The 16852-nt window shown below is 38.8% G+C and overlaps 1 protein-coding gene across 7 annotated transcripts in view; it reads left to right on the top strand.

Moving 5' to 3' along the window:
• The window catches only part of AGO3 (argonaute RISC catalytic component 3), a 131146-nt gene that overhangs the window by 100938 nt on the left and 13356 nt on the right, over positions 1-16852 (top strand). For all 7 annotated transcript variants that reach the window (XM_019957851.2, XM_070786848.1, XM_019957852.2 and 4 more), the window contains 6 exons: positions 3991-4150; positions 6368-6458; positions 8995-9189; positions 9516-9650; positions 12083-12184; positions 16148-16347. In XM_019957851.2, coding sequence (XP_019813410.1) covers positions 3991-4150; positions 6368-6458; positions 8995-9189; positions 9516-9650; positions 12083-12184; positions 16148-16347 — 883 coding nt within the window. The remainder of the gene's footprint in view (positions 1-3990; positions 4151-6367; positions 6459-8994; positions 9190-9515; positions 9651-12082; positions 12185-16147; positions 16348-16852) is intronic.

Raw genomic sequence — 16852 nt, 5'->3', positions numbered from 1 at the left:
TTTCTTATGTTTACTTATAAATCAGTTTATCCACTCACATAGTTTCAACTGTTAAATTGTTCTGGAATTCTTATCTTTCAAATTCTTATCTTTCAGCACCATCATAGCCTTCATCCTATTTGTTTTTCTCATAGAAAAACTCATCGATTTGCCACTTTAAGTTTAATATTTGTTTCTTGAGTGCTCATGCCTGTATTTCAGGCTCCACTGTAGCCCTCCCTCTTTAGCCAGAACCCTGGAATCTCTACATTTATCTCATGTTGGTATAAGTGATGCCTTCTATCAATTAGTTGCTTGGTGTCAGTTTTGTTTCTGGCCCTGCCATGCAGCATGTGGGCACTTAGTTCCCCTACCAGGGATGGAACCGGTGCCCCCTGCACTGGAGTCATTGGACCACCAAGAAAGGCCCTGGTGTCAAATTTTGATTGTAGTGTTCATTCTTTCTGATATACTGTTTTCATAGGATGTTCTTGAATTAACTATTTTTAAACAAGTTTTGGTGTGTATGCATGGTAAAATATACATAACATAAAAGTTACCATTTTAACCGTCTTAGAGTACACGGTTCAGTGGCGTAAAGTATATTCACAGCACTGTGCAACTATCACTGCTATTCATTTCCAGAATTTTTTCATCATCTCAGACAGAATTCTGTACCCATTAAACAATAACTCCCCATTCCCCTACCCACCAGCCCCTGGTAGCTTCTATTCTACTTTCTGTCTCTATGAATTTACCTATTCTAGTAACTTGTGTAAATGGAGCCGTACAATACTTATCTCTTTGTTCTTGGCTTATTTCACTTAGGGTAATGTCCTGGAGGTTTATCTATGTTGTAGTATGTATAAGAATTTTATTCCCCTTTTTTGTGGTAAAATAAATATAAAACATAAAATTTACCATTTTAACAAGTATACAGTTCAGTGACATCAAGTACATTCATGTTGTACAGCCATCACCACCATCCATCTCCAATCATCCCTAATTGAAACTCAGCACTAACTCCCCATCTCTCCTTCCCAACTCCTAGAAACCTGTATTCTACTTTGATTGTATGAATTTGACTATTCTAGTTACCACATATAAATGGATCATAATAGTATTTGTCCTTTTTGACTGTTTATTTCATTTAGTATAATGTTCCTCAGGTTAATCTGTGCTAGAATTTTCTTCCTTTTTAAAGCTAAATAATATTCCCTTGCATGTGTATCCACACTTTATCTATTCATGTATCAGTGAGCTCTTGGATTACTTCCACCATAACGCTGCTTTGAACATGAGCGTACAGCTCTCTGTTCCAGTCCTTCCTTTCCCTTCTTTTGGATCTATTCCCAGAAGTGAAATTGTTGGATTATATGGTAATTCAGTTTTAGTTTCTTGAGCAATTGCCTTGCTGTTCTCCACGGAATCTGCACCATTTTACGTTCCTATCAGCAATGGGCAAGGTTTCAGTTTCTCCACATTCCTGCCAGTACTTGTCATTTATTTTAGCCATCCTATTGGGTATGGGGTAGTATCTCATTATGGTTTTGATTTGCATTCTTTAATGATTAGTGATGTGGAATATCTTTTCCTGTGTTTGTGGACCAACTGTAGATCTTCTTTGGAGAAATGTCTATTCAAATCCTTTGCTCATTTTTATTTGGATTGCTTGGGTTTTCTTCTTGAGATATAGGAGTTAGTGTGTGTGGTTTTCTGTGTGTGTGTTTTGTTTTGTTTGTTCTTGGCCACACTACGCAGCTTGTGGAATCTTAGTTCCCCGACCCGACCAGGAACTGAACCCTGGTCCTTGGCAGTGAGAGCTTGGGAGTCCTAGCCACTGGGCTGCCATAGAATTCCCAGGAGTTAGTGTTTAATTGTTCCTGCAGTTAATGGCTTCATCAGTTTCTGCTTCTAATAAGCTGATCTTGACTGTGATTCATTGTATTCACCTGTTTTGGGGTGGCAGTTCTCTTTGTTACCTCATTTCTCTGATGGATTTAAGACAAAGACAAATCATTGATTTTCAGTTTTGTTCAGCTTTTTCTGTTGTTGTGAGGATGGAAGTGATGACTTCTAATCTTTTATGTGTTAGTGCTATAGCCAGTGTCCAGAGTACTATTTTTAAAGTACAGATCTGATTTTACCACCTTCCCAATCACCCCCACTTCAGTAGTTTTTCATTATGCAATTGATAAAATTGACACTTAAGATTATCTTCCAAGGGTTTGCATGTTCTAATCCATGACTTCTTACCTCTTCAGAATTCATCTTCTTGCTTTATGCTTTTTTCCCCACAGGATCTCTTTGATTACCCTCTTCCTTCTACCTATATTGCTTCTCATAACTCTCTTCCACCCTTCACCAAGTAAACACACATTCTTTTTTAGTTCTGACATCCCTTCCTTGGGGTAAGCTTTTCCTGACCTCCCTGACAAGGTCAGATTCTCTTAACATTTATTGTCTTTAAGGCAATGGCAACCCACTCCAGTACTCTCGCCTGGAAAATCCCATGGGCGGAGGAGCCTGGTAGGCTGCAGTCCATGGGGTCGATAAGAGTCGGACGTGACTGAGTGACTTCACTTTCACTTTTCACTTTTCATGCATTGGAGAAGGAAATGGCAACCCACTCCAGTGTTCTTGCCTGGAGAATCCCAGGGACGGGGGAGCCTGGTGGGCTGCCGTCTCTGGGGTTGCACAGAGTCGGACACGACTGAAGCGACTTAGCAGCAGCAGCAGGAGCAGCAGCACCTTGTTACCACTCCTTTATGTTGTTTCACAGTTGTGATGTTAAATTTAAAATTATTTAACTAATGCCTATTTCTCTGACTAGACTATAAATTCTATGAGGGCAAAAACAGTGTCTGTCTTGACTTAGCATTGTATCCGCAGAGCTTCACACAGTGCTAGCATGTATCAGATGACTCGATAAATATTTGTTAAATGAATTAATAAATCTTTTTGGAGGGTGATTTTTCAGTATCTATAAAAATTCTACCTATAGAAATTTATCCTGAAGATATAGTTACACAACCAAACAAAAGTAAATATACAAAGATGTTATTCATAATGTTCTTTGAAATAATAGAAATCTATTTGATATATTATTGATGAAATAATAGAAACCTATATTCAGTTCAAAAATATGTCATTGTGTGAATACTTAGATAAGAAAAGGAAACAGGATAAAGAAAGGGACAGGATAAAAGCCTTTATACTGTAATACCTCTATCTTTCTTTTTTTTTTTTTTATATTTCTAAATTAAACTTTGGAAAATAGGATTGAAAGCTATAAGTATACTGTGATTATAACTGCATTAAAATAATACAGATGAAAATATTACTGGAAGAAAGTACAATTAAATACTAATAAGGGTTTATGTATTGATATTTTTCTCTGGTTTTTCAGTTGCGGTTATAGTATTTTCATGAAGACAAAAATATACTTTCTTATATATGAAGAAAACAAATGGAAACATTATCACTAAATGCTTAAGCTGATCTTCAAGGCAGTATACTTTATATTTTAGGATAATTTTTCATATTTTATAATTGTCTATTTTAGAACAGAGTTTTCAGAAATCCTGGAAACAGTTAATTTGAAAGATCCAGTTTATTTTAATTGGCTAGACATCAGTTTAAAACATTTAAGATAGAAATTATATTACTAACTGCACTCTTGAATGACCTCAAGACACCACACATTTATATAATCAAATAAGGCAGTATAGGGAATTCCCTGGCAGTCCAGTAATTAGGATCAGTTGGCTCTCATTACTAAAGGCCCAGGTTCAGTCCCTGGTTGGGGAACTAAAATTCCACAAACCCACGCTGCATTGCCCAAAAAAAGACAGTATACTATAAATTTTAATAACATTGTTTTAGTATTGGTATAATTTGGGGTATCCTGTAATACAGTGATATATTTCACAGGGGAAAACATACAAAGCAGCTTAATGGTCAGTAAAATTTGACCTTTTTTAACTAGAGATGTTTGTATTTGTTTCCTAGCGGAGGTGAAACGTGTCGGAGATACACTTTTGGGTATGGCTACACAATGTGTTCAAGTCAAGAATGTAATAAAAACATCCCCTCAAACTCTCTCAAACCTGTGCCTGAAGATAAATGTTAAACTTGGAGGGATCAATAATATTCTTGTACCTCATCAAAGGTAAGATAAGCTAATCACCTAATAAGATATTCATTTTTTTTCCATTAGTTTTCATACCTTAATTTTTCTATGTTTTGCCATACCTAGGAGAAGGCAATGGCACCCCACTCCAGTACTCTTGCCTGGAAAATCCCATGGGCAGAGGAGCCTGGTAGGCTGCAGTCCATGGGGTTGCTAAGAGTCGGACATGACTGAGCGACTTCACTTTGACTTTTCCCTTTCATGCATTGGAGGAGGAAATGGCAACCCAGTCCAGTGCTCTTGCCTGGAGAATCCCAGGGACAGGGGAGCCTGGTGGGCTGCCGTCTATGGGGTTGCACAGAGTCGGACATGACTGAAGCGACTTAGCGGCAGCAGCAGCCATACCTAAGACCTATGTAAGAGACAACTTTGGTGATTCCTGCCATAGGCGATAAGTAGAAATTTTGGCAAAAAGTAAAGAGTTTTGATTGGCAAAATTTAAGAGACTGCTTTATGAAAAATCCCATTTTCATTTAATGTACAAAGTTCCTCAGCTCTCACTAGAAAGTATTGAGAACTTTATTTTTCAGATGCATCCAGCTTGTAAAATTTTTTCATTGTTTGGTAGTCACCTTCTTGTTTTTTCTTTTGGCTGCGCTGGGTCTTCGTTACTTTTAGGCAGGCTTTCTCTAGTTGCAGCGAATGGGGGCTACTCTGTTGTGGTGCTTGGGCTTCTCAGTGCGGTGGCCTCTCTTGCTGCAGAGCACAGGCTCTGTGTGCACGGGCTTCAGTGGTTGCAGCACGTGGGCTCCGTAGTTGCAGCTCCCGGGCTCTAGAGCAAAGGCTCAGTAGTTGTTGCACACGGGCTTAGTTCTCTGTGACATGTGGAGTTTTCAAACCCATGTCCCCTGCATTGGCAGGTGGATTCTTATCCACTGCACCACCAGGGAAGTCCAGTAGTCATCTTCAAGCTGGTGTCTTGAGGCCACTCACCTAGAAAGTGAGGGAAGCCTTTCTTCCTCCTTTAGGGACTTAGGGTGGGGTTAGGGGAGAAGGGAAGTGAAGTGAAAGTCGCCCAGTCATGTCCGACTCTTTGCGACCCCATGGACTATACAGTCCATGGAATTCTCCAGGCCAGAGTACTGGAGTGGGTAGCCGTTCCCTTCTCCAGGGGATCTTCCCAACTCAGGGATCCTCCCACATTGTGATTGGATTCTTTACCAGCTGAGCCACCAGGGAATCCCAGGGATTAGAGGAGAAAGTGAAAGTGAAGTCGCTCAGTCATGTCCGACTCTTTGCGACCCCATGGACACCAGGCTCCTCTGTCCATGGGATTTTCTAGGCAAGAGTACTGGAGTGGGTTACCATTTCCTTGTCCAGGGAACTTCCTGACCCAGGGATCAAACCCAGGTCTCCCACATTGTAGACAGACGCTTTACCGTCTGAGCCACCAGAGGGGGCATGTCAATTAAGTAAATCAGTTAAATAAGTCATATCAATTGCTGGGGTCAATTGGACAACAGATGTTACTGTTACATTGCCATCATGTCTAAGAGCTCTTAGGACCTATGAGACATGATGACCTAGAAATAGGGTGCTGGGGAAGAGGCATAATGTTATTTGGAGAATTAAACAATAGGTTTCCTTTTAATAGTTGAAGCAACTAGGGCTCTAAAATCTTAAATGTCTTGTTGACATAAAAGCTCTTTTTTTTTTCCTGTTTTTCCATACTGCCTCTATTTCCCATCCCTATTAAATATAAATGAGATTCATAAATGAGATGAATATAGAATTTTATCAAGCCCAAGAACTAAGAGAAATAGTCATTTGACTTTCAAGAATACAATTTTAAAATAAAATGAACCACTAGCTACTTTATGACTATTAAATATATGTTACTCAAATTTTACACTTTTGTTCGGGGAGTAGTAGACTCCCTTAATCCCTTCCAGTGTGGTTTAATGATTCTTTATCTCCTTTCAAGATTACACTGGCTTAAAATGTAAGTAGATTAAAGAAAGGTTGATATAAATTGATGGGTTAATATGAGGAAATTTTATCATTTTATGCCTATTATGAAGAATGCTAGCCGCAACTGCCCTTTACAACCATCAGCACAGCTGCTTAAGGCAGAAGCTGTCTGAAAAGGATCTTCTCTGTGCTATACCAACAACTTGCAATTGTGCTGCCCTAGTGTGAGACAGATAAAAGCATAATGAAAAAATTTATCTAACTCTTGTTAAAAATGTGTTTAAGACCTTCTGTGTTCCAGCAACCAGTGATCTTTTTGGGAGCAGATGTCACTCATCCGCCAGCTGGTGATGGGAAGAAGCCTTCTATTGCTGCTGTGAGTATCAGGCAGGTTTATCTTATCTCAAATTTACATGAAGATCAACATTTTGGTTTTAACTTTCTGAATTTTAATGACATTTTCTTTGAAATAAGCTTTTGTAAATATATATAAAGTTTTAAAAATACATTTGTGAAGTTTTACAGATTATGTATATTTATGTAGATCTATCCAGAGCCAACTTTCAAATGTTCTTTGGATTTTTTAAAAGAATGATTATTCTCTAGTTCGGAGGCTACAGGTTCCATATATATCTATTAGATCAAGTTTACTAATTGTATTACTCAACTCTTCTGTGTCCTACACAGAAATTTGTCTGTTTGGCCTCTCCATAATTGCATATTTTCAGTTACTTTTTATAATTCAAAGAGTTTATGTATTTCAGTCATGTCATTATTACAGAAAGATGTATCACATACAAGTTTGGTGCATTGCTTTTTTTTCAGTATAAAATATCTTCACCTTTGTCCAGTTTAATACTTTGCACTTGAAATCTTTAATACTGCTTCTCTTAACATCTGCCTCTTCTATCTCTTGCCTACCTTTATTTATTTCTTAATTTTCATTTTTGGCTGTTGTGGGTCTTCGTTGTTGCAAAGGCTTTTCTCTAGTTGCAGTGAGTGGGGGCTACTCTCTAACTGCAATGCATGGGCTGCAAACACAACAATATTAAGACACAGAAAGAAAAAATTAAGATAGCTACTCTTAGAACCAATACTAACTTCTCCAGTGACCAGATACAAAGCATAAATACAACACAATAAGACTGAGTATAGAGTCAGGACTTTTTATCTAGGGCATTGCAGTAAAAGAGGAAAAATTCTTTTAAAAATTTAGGAAGCATAACAGATCATGGCATTCGGTCCCATCACTTCATGGGAAATAGATGGGGAAACAGTGGAAATAGTGTCAGACTTTATTTTTCTGGGCTCCAAAATCACTGCAGATGGTGACTGCAGCCATGAAATTGAAAGACACTTACTCCTTGGAAGGAAAGTTATGACCAACCTAGATAGCATATTCAAAAGCAGAGACATTACTTTGCCAACAAAGGTCCGTCTAGTCAAGGCTATGGTTTTTCCAGTGGTCATGTATGGATGTGAGAGTTGGACAGTGAAGAAAGCTGAGTGCCGAAGAATTGACGCTTTTGAACTGTGGTGTTGGAGAAGACTCTTGAGAGTCCCTTGGACTGCAAGGAGATCCAACCAGTCCATTCTGAAGGAGATCAGCCCTGGGATTTCTTTGGAAGGAATGATGCTGAAGCTGAAACTCCAGTACTTTGGCCACCTCATGCAAAGAGTTGACTCATTGGAAAAGACTCTGATGCTGGGAGGGATTAGGGGCAGGAGGAGAAGGGGACGACAGAGGATGAGATGGCTGGATGGCATCACAGACTCGATGGACATGAATTTGAGTGAACTCCGGGAGTTGGTGATGAACAGGGAGGCCTGGCGTGCTGCGATTCATGGGGTCGCAAAGAGTCAGACATAACTGAGCAACTGAACTGAACTGAACTGAACAGTTCTTAAAGTGAAAGAAAGTGAAAGTCACTTGGTCATATCTGACTCTTTGCAGCCCCATGGACTACACAGTCCATGGAATTCTCCAGGCCAGAATACTGGAGTGGGTAGCCATTCCCTTCTCCAGGGGATCTTCCCAACCCAGGGATCGAACCCAGGTCTCCCACATTGCCGGTAGATTCTTTACCAGCTGAGCCACCAGGGAAGCCCAAGAATGCTGGAATGGCTAGCCTACCCTTCTTCAGGGGATCTTCCCGACCGAGAATTGAACCAGGGTCTCCTGCATTGCAGGCAGATTCTTTATCAACTGAGCTATCAGGGAAGCCCCCAAAAGAGGATGCCAAAATCTTCTGAGTATGACTTCTGGGGTGGTTTGCTAAACTGTAAGAGAAATCAGGTGTTTGAATGGTGGTGATTTAGTTGTTAAATCGTGTTTGACTCTTGGAGACCCCATGGACTATAGCCTGCCAGGCTTCTCTGTCCATGAAATTTTCTAGGCAAGAATACTGGAATGGGTTGCCATTTCCTTCTCCAGGGGATCGTCCCCATCCAGGGACCAAACCTGGGTCTCCTGCATTGTAGGAGGGTTCTTTACCAACTGAGCTATCAGGGAAGCACAGGTGTTTGAATGGATCCTCTTTTTTACTTTTCTTCTTCCTCTTGTTCTCTTTATATACATCTTTTTGTCTATCTTTACCAGTATTTAGGTTTACCAGCAACATCTGTAAATTAGAATCAAATTGTTAAATGTAAAGTGCAGCCTACTTAGAGGAAAATAGTTTTTGACCCTAGACTGGGTCTTTTATTCTGTTCTTCACTTATTCTGTTCGTCACTGGAATTGTCTGTTTTCATTACTTTCAAAATGAACAGTGATTGTTAAGGTTATAGTAAAATACACATTTAAATGAAATCTAGGTATTTTTTTTTCCAATTTTTTATGGTAAAATTCATACAGATACACTTTTGATTACCTTAATTTTTATTTTTTTTTTCTTTACTTCTTCCAACCTAGGTTGTAGGTAGTATGGATGCCCACCCAAGCAGATACTGTGCTACTGTAAGAGTTCAGAGACCCCGACAGGAGATCATCCAGGACCTCGCCTCCATGGTCCGAGAACTTCTCATTCAGTTTTATAAGTCAACTCGGTTCAAGCCTACTCGTATCATCTTCTATCGGGATGGTGTTTCAGAGGGGCAGTTCAGGCAGGTTGGTTGCCCGGGATTCTCCCGTACTATGGTTATATCAGGTACTGTATTTATAATGTGGTGTCTAGTTCTGAAGTTAGAAGCTTTAATTAAGTTGAGAGCTCCTACAGTCAAATTTTGACCCTTCCTTAGATTTTCCCTTTTAAAGTGTTTATTGTGGATGTGTAAACCTTGATCACTAAGACCATGCTCTGGTATTAGTCAGGATAAAATAGAGAAGTATAGTTAGCTATAAAGTAATGAGTTAAACTGAGTGTAAATCAGTATCTTACTTTGAAGTATGTATAGAACTGATTCTATCAAATCTTCCCATTTAATCTTCTCTAGGTATTATATTATGAACTCCTAGCAATTCGAGAAGCCTGCATCAGTTTGGAGAAAGACTATCAACCTGGAATAACCTACATTGTAGTTCAGAAGAGACACCACACTCGACTGTTTTGTGCTGATAGAACTGAAAGGGTAATCTTGCATCTGTTGTAACACTTATTGTCCCAAGCAAAGGTTATATCATATGGTTCATAGAGCACTTAACAAAGGCTCTCTGCCAACAGCAGGATTTCTAACATATGGTAGTAGGTTACAACAAAACAGCTTGATTATGAGTATAGAGGCATCAAAACAGGATAATTTTTTTAACCTCCTAGAATTTCTGGGAGCACTCCAGATGTTCAGAATCCCGTTATACTTTTTTGTTGTTGTGAAGAAATTTAGAGTTTTTAAATTATTCTTTTTATTCATATTTTCCTTCAGTGTTCAGAAGAAAAAAGTTATGTCCTAGTTTCAAAATCTCTTGTAAAAATTAGTTTTACAAATGAGGGACATCATAGAGTGATTAGTGAAAATTCATGCAAGCTAACTCATTTCCAGTGTTTTGCCTTCATCTTGTGAACCTTAGAGCAGAGAAATCTGAGGATTGCAAGGGTTAGTGTCCTCTTGGGAAGGGGGATCATTAGAAAAGACTGAGAAAGAGAGGAGTGTGTCTTGTCTTTGGTATATATTTTGATACCTGGTCTTTGATTGCACTTGTTGTATAACTTCGGGCAAATAACTTAAAATCTCTGTGCCTGTTTTTTTTTTTCTAAACAAGGCTTGGATAGCATTAATATTTGCATTATTTTGGGTTTTTGAAATAATTTTTTAAAATTAAAACATGTTAATATACTTAGAACGGTGCTTAGCACACGCTGAGCACTCGGTGGAAGTTAACTAGTTGTAGGATGGTGGTAATGGTTGTTGTGATAGAGAAAGAGGGCATGATGACAGGCACTGTTCTGGGTCTTCTTTATAAGTTTAACTCATTTAGTCCTCACAAACAACACTATGAGGAACTTTATTATTATTATCCCCAGTTTTCACAGGAGGAAACTCTGCCACATGGAGGTTAAATAACCTCCCAAGGTTACAAAGCTAGTACTGGGCAGAGGTGGGACTCGAATTAGGCAAGCTTATTAGGCAGTCTGGCTCCAGGGTGCTTTTACTACTGTCCTTTGCCACACCTCTCATAGCAGTAATGGTAGTTTTATTCTGGCCTCCGTGTTGTTAAAGTCCTTTGCCCCAAATTACTAGCTACATTTCTATACCTAGGAAACCAAAGCTTTCTTCAGAAGTTGAATTAGGAAAATCTAAGTTAGATTTAATGATTTCTTGCAACTGGTGTTTAATTGTGCCTTTCCTTCATTTATTTGCTTCTCTTTCACCTTTGCTCTCAATACCTCCTAATCATAATAGATGAGAGATCATTATAAATGAGGAAGTAGGCACAGCAAGGAAAGCACCGTGTCCTAGATCTCATGACTAGAAACTCGGTGGTGCTGTGCTATGATCCCAGGCATTCTGCTGCCCCTGTAAACAGAGTGAAACTGTTTATATGTGTTAATAAGGAGATCTGGGTGTTAAGAATAGGCGTAATTTAGTAAGACTGTGAACTATTTTCTTTGTTTTGTGACTTGGGGAAGGCTAGCTGGCTGCCCTGCAAGGCTGTAACTGAAGCCCGCACCTGGTGGTGGGCCCTCACATGGCAGAAAGAATATCTGAGTCAGTAGGATAGTTTCTGATTTGTTAGCCTTATAAACCTCGACTTATAATTAATGATTTTAAATGTGTTAGGGATAAGGAGCTAGAGGTAAGTATATATATGCATTTTAAATTGTTTTGTTAGGAGCCTGTCATTATCAGGAACTTCTACCTGTTTCGTTCACATCATGTATTACTTAGAGACAATCATGGTGTCTATTTCCTTATAAGATGTTGAACCTGCTAATATGAAATAAAAGAAATAAGGCCTTTGTAATCATTTCCATGTTTGACTGTCCTGGCCTTTACTGTATGCTACTGGGCAAGTTATTTTATATTCCTGAGCCATAGTTTACCCCAAAATGGGAATGCTTAACTTGCAGGATTATCAGAATTAGAAATAATGTATGTAAAATCCTGACATATAAATAGCTACCAAATGGTGACTCTAGCTTACTTATGTTGTTGTCAGCATCCTTTCACTCTAAAAATATAGGATTCTCTGAGAAAAATGCTAATTTTCATAAGAATTACATATTCAGAGAACCTGCCATGCACGGATGTTATAAATTGGAGCACTTAAAGTTACTTCCTAAAACAATATTTTTAAGTGTTCAACCCATATTGGGATCAACTACCAGCTAAGCATCCATGGAGATGAATAAAACATTGTTGATCAGCTCTCACTTTTAGCAACTTTTAAGAATAGGAACTAGGACTAGAATGAGGTCTGTTCTTAATACCTTCTCAAGTATTATTTCAGGCTGGAAGTAGTGAAGCATGGGATCAGCCTGTGTATTTATATCTTTTTACAAGCGCTTTCAGATACATTCTTTACCTTTGACTTGTTTGTTTAAATTTTGACCAAATGAATCTAGGTCGGAAGAAGTGGCAACATCCCAGCTGGAACGACGGTGGACACAGACATTACCCACCCGTATGAGTTTGATTTTTACCTCTGTAGTCATGCTGGGATACAGGTAAGCCCAGACTTTGGGTGAAGTAATTCAAGAACTTCCATTCTTCTGCATCTCAGAAAAAGGAGAAAGAAATATTCTTTTCCACACTTCAGATTGTTTCCGTCTGAAGTTAGATGAAACTCTCAGTAACTAAATCGTATCCCCTTTTTCACATTGAGAAGGACTTATTTCTATGAAAATACCAGAATATAAGTAGTTTAATGGAAGTCGTCTCCCGAAACTGGGTCTTCAATTTAATGTAACCTGACTGTTCCTTTGATATATTCTTTTTGATAGTAATACTTCATAGAAAACTTCTTCATTTATTGGCAGATATTGAGCATGTGAGAGAGTTTAGTTGTAGAATTACAAACTTTAAGTTTCTGTTACATAACTTTTTAAGTCTTTTATTTTCAGAAAATCTTTTTGTCAATTTGTTAGCTATACTTAGTAGCACATAAGCTGTAATTCAGTGCTTCTCAAACTGCTCAGCAACGGAGAGTGAATCCACATTCCCGTGATGTCTGAGAGACATCTGTAGCCCTAAACTATGTTAGTTTACTTGCTATTGATTAAAATAGAAACTTCAGGAAGGTGCACCTAACTGTATATCTTAAAGCTTTATATGTTCCACATACACTAACCCCGGTTTCACTCTTAGGGCTTTAAAATTACTGTTCCGTTCATTTATATATGTTCTTACATCTGCTCCTCTTTACAATCAGTGTGGTACATTTTTATGGTGGGTGGTAACAGTCAACAAAACAAAGTTAAAAGTACCTTCTGAGTTAAAATCTGTATCATTTGAGTACATAATGTTTTCCTCCATGTATCTGAACACTACTGCTATAACTTCTTAATAAATATAACAGAGGGGAGAAAAAGATTCTCTGTTCATGTAAATTTTAGAAATGCTGATTAAACAGGTGGGGTTTTTTTGTTTTGTTTTTTTTTTACTTTAGAACTTTTGGATGCTATTCACATGCAAATGGTTATTATAAATTTTCAAGACAGGACTATTTCTCCAATGTATTTAACCAGAAACTTTAGGGACCAGTATTTTGGGGGTACACCAAATTGAAAATTAACTCTAGTCAGCAAATAACCAGGAATATTTCACAGGGACCAAAGACCATTCTTTACATGTCTTCCCAGATTTATTATAATTTCAAACTTCTCTGAAATCAAAAAGAGAAGTCTTGGGACTTCCTTGGCAGTCCAGTGGTTAAGATTCCATGCTTCCACTGCAGTGGGTACAGATCTGATCCCTGGTTGGGGAAGTAAGGCCCCCATGCTGCAAAGCATGTCCATGAAAAAAAGGAAGTATGTTCCCTCCATACCCACATTGTTGAGAGTTTTCATTATAAATGGGTGTTGAATTTTGTCAAATGCATTTTCTGCTTCTATTGAAATGATCATATGACTTTTATCCTTAAGTTTGTTAATGTGGTCAAATCACATCGACTGATTTGCAGATACTGACCCATCCTCACAACCTAGAATAAATCTGGGCTTCCCTGGTGACTCAGACTGTAAGAACCCTGCCCACAGTGTGGGAGACCTAGGTTTAGTCCCTGGGCTGGGGAGATCCCCTGGAGAAGCGAACAGCTACCCACTTCAGTATTCTTGCCTAGAGAATTCCATGGACAGAGGAGCTTGGCAGGCTGCAGTCCACAGGGTAGCAAAGAGTTGAACACAACTGAGTGACTTTCACTTTCAGTCATGGTTTATGATCCTTTTAATGTACTGTTGAATTTGATTTGCTAATATTTTGTTGAGGATTTTTGTGTCTGTGTTCATCAGGGATATTGACTTGTAATTCTTTTCTTGAGATGTCCTTGTCTGGTTTTGGTAGAAGGGTGATGCCAGCTAACCCTGTAAAATGAGTTTAGAAGAGTTTCCTCCTCTTTTATTTTTTGGAAGTTTGAGGAGGATTGGTGTTAATTCTTCCTTGAATGTTTAGTAAAATTCACCAGGAACACTATCTCGTCCTGGACTTTTATTTGTTGAGAGATTTTTGATTACCCATCATCAAAATCAATTTGATTCAATCACTAGTAATCAATCTATTCAGATTTTCTATTTTCTGCTCCATCATGATTCTGTTTCTAACCCATCCTCCATATTACTACTGACATTATTGATCCTACATTAACCCCCATTCTTACCACACCTAAAATCTTTACTGTTAAACAAAGCTGTGCAGTGCTTTCCCTGCTGCCTACAGATAAAAGTTCAAATTCCTAAGCATATCATTCAGTCTCATTCCATATGTTCATTTCAATTTCATTTTTTTCTCCATAGGCTCCATATTCTCTTCATCTTAGTCGATTAACTGTTCCCTAAATCTACCATGGAGTTTTATGCCCCCTGTGTTTTGTTAAGGCCATTCACTCTCTCTAGTGTCTGCTCACCCCACCCACCCCCAAAAGGCCAAATATCCCTCATTCCTCTCTTGGTGAAGAACCCTCAGGGCTCACTCTCATAGTTACTTCCTTTGGTATTCTTATACAGGACTAAGTACCAGTAATACTGTAACCACTTATTGGTTGTTCTATAATTGTAGATGCTCTGTTTCCTTTACTCTTCTACTGAATTACGTTTTCCAAGAGAGGACAAACTTTTGGCTTTGCTTTGTTTTTCTTTGCAATTCACAGTCTGTAGCATAGTAACTAATATATAGGCACTCAGTTAAATGTTCTGGGTTTTAAAAAACACATAACATACAGTGTACCATTGTAGCTGTTTTTCAAGTGTATAGTTCTGTGGCATTAAGTAATTCACATGATTGTCCAGTCATACCACCTTCTGTCTCGGGAACTTTCTCATCTTTCCAGACACTCTGTTCTCATTAAATACTAACTCCCTGTAGCTCAGCTGGTAAAGAATCCACCTGCAATGTAGGACACCCTGGTTCGATTCCTGAGTTGGGAACATCCACTGGAGAAGGGATAGGCTACCCACTCCAGTATTCTTGGGCTTCCCTGGTGGCTCAACTGGTAAAGAATCCGCCTGCAATGTGGGAGACGTGGCTTCAATCCCTGGGTTGGAAAAACCCCTGAGAACGGAAAGGCTACCCACTCCATAGTGGAATTCTACTGGAGAATTCCATGGACTGTATGGTCCATGGGGTCGCAAAGAGTCAGACAGGACTGAGCGACTTTCACTTTCACTTTTCCCCATTCCCGCCTCCCTCCAACCCATGGCGATCACCATTCTACTTTCTGCCTCCTGTGAATTTCACTATTTCAGTTACCTCATATAAATGAATTGTACAATATTTGTACTTTTGTGACTCGTTTTAGCATAACATCATGAAAGTTTAAGGCTTCCCAGGTGGCACAGTGGTTAAGAATTTGCCTACCAGTGCAGGAGACACAAGAGATGCTGGTTCAATCCCTGGATCAGGAAGAGTCCCCTGGAGAAGGAAATGGCAACCCATTCCAGTATTCTTGCCTGGAAAATCCCATGGACAGAGGAGTCTGGTGCATCATTGGGGTCACAAAGAATGGGACAGGACTGAGCATACATACACGCATGTTAAGAACATAAGCTTTAGAAACAGAAAAGTTGACCTTTATCACAAATATAAAGGACTGTGCCTTGGAAACATCAGGTTTCATCCATGTTACAGTATGTGGCAGATTTTTCTCCCTTTTTCAGACAGAATAGTATTCCATTATATACACACACACACACTCGTACACACACACCCTTTATTATACATTCAGCCATCAGTGGATACTTGAATTGTGTCCACCTCCTGCTATTGAGAATTATGCTGCTTTGAACCCAGGTGTGCAAACATCTGTTTGAGTCCCTGTTTTTACTTCTTTTGGATATATACCCAGAATCAGCTAAATTTTGTGGTTTCCCCCCCCCACTGGATTATTAAACTAAGATGTATTTTGTTAATGTACAAAGATGTGGTAAATATTTATTTAGAAGTTTAGACATCAGCAGAATATTCCGTTGCCTCCTTAGGGTACCAGCCGACCTTCACACTATCATGTTTTATGGGATGATAACTGCTTTACTGCAGATGAACTTCAGCTGCTAACTTACCAGCTCTGCCACACTTACGTGCGCTGTACACGCTCTGTTTCTATACCTGCACCAGCGTATTATGCTCACCTGGTGGCGTTTAGAGCCAGATATCATCTCGTGGACAAAGAACATGACAGGTAATACAGACGCGTAACAAGCACAGATTCTCACCCAAATCCAAATACGCTGTGTGTTAGGATTTTCTTGGGAAATGTCTTTTTAAGTATTTATGTGTAAGTGAGCATATATGTGCCTATTTGCCATAAAGTACTGCCACTGAGAATTAACATTCCACAGGCTATTAAAAGAGTCAGTGAGCCAAATAAAAAGCACTGATAGAACTAATTGTCCAAGGTGAGGGTTCCTGTTTAGATGTACAGTCTAGGCTTATTAGTAATAGTGTGATGTAGTGATTTTGTTGCTTTACCATTAGTTCAGGGGAGAGATTATCAGTAATAAAAGTGATACATTCAGACAGAATTGTAGGATGTCTTGGATTTGCTTCTAAATAATCCTGGGGGGGTGAGAAAAGTAAAACAGAATTGGCGTTGAGTTCATAATTATTGAAACTAGATGACAGACATGTCAGGGTTCATTACACTGGCCTCTTTGTTTTTAATTTTAAAAATTTTTCTACAAATA

Source organism: Bos indicus, chromosome 3 (assembly GCF_029378745.1).
Source record: "Bos indicus isolate NIAB-ARS_2022 breed Sahiwal x Tharparkar chromosome 3, NIAB-ARS_B.indTharparkar_mat_pri_1.0, whole genome shotgun sequence".
NCBI lineage: Eukaryota > Metazoa > Chordata > Mammalia > Artiodactyla > Bovidae > Bos > Bos indicus.
Note: the sequence above shows the minus strand (reverse complement) of the source record. Positions and strands in the feature narration are given on the sequence as shown.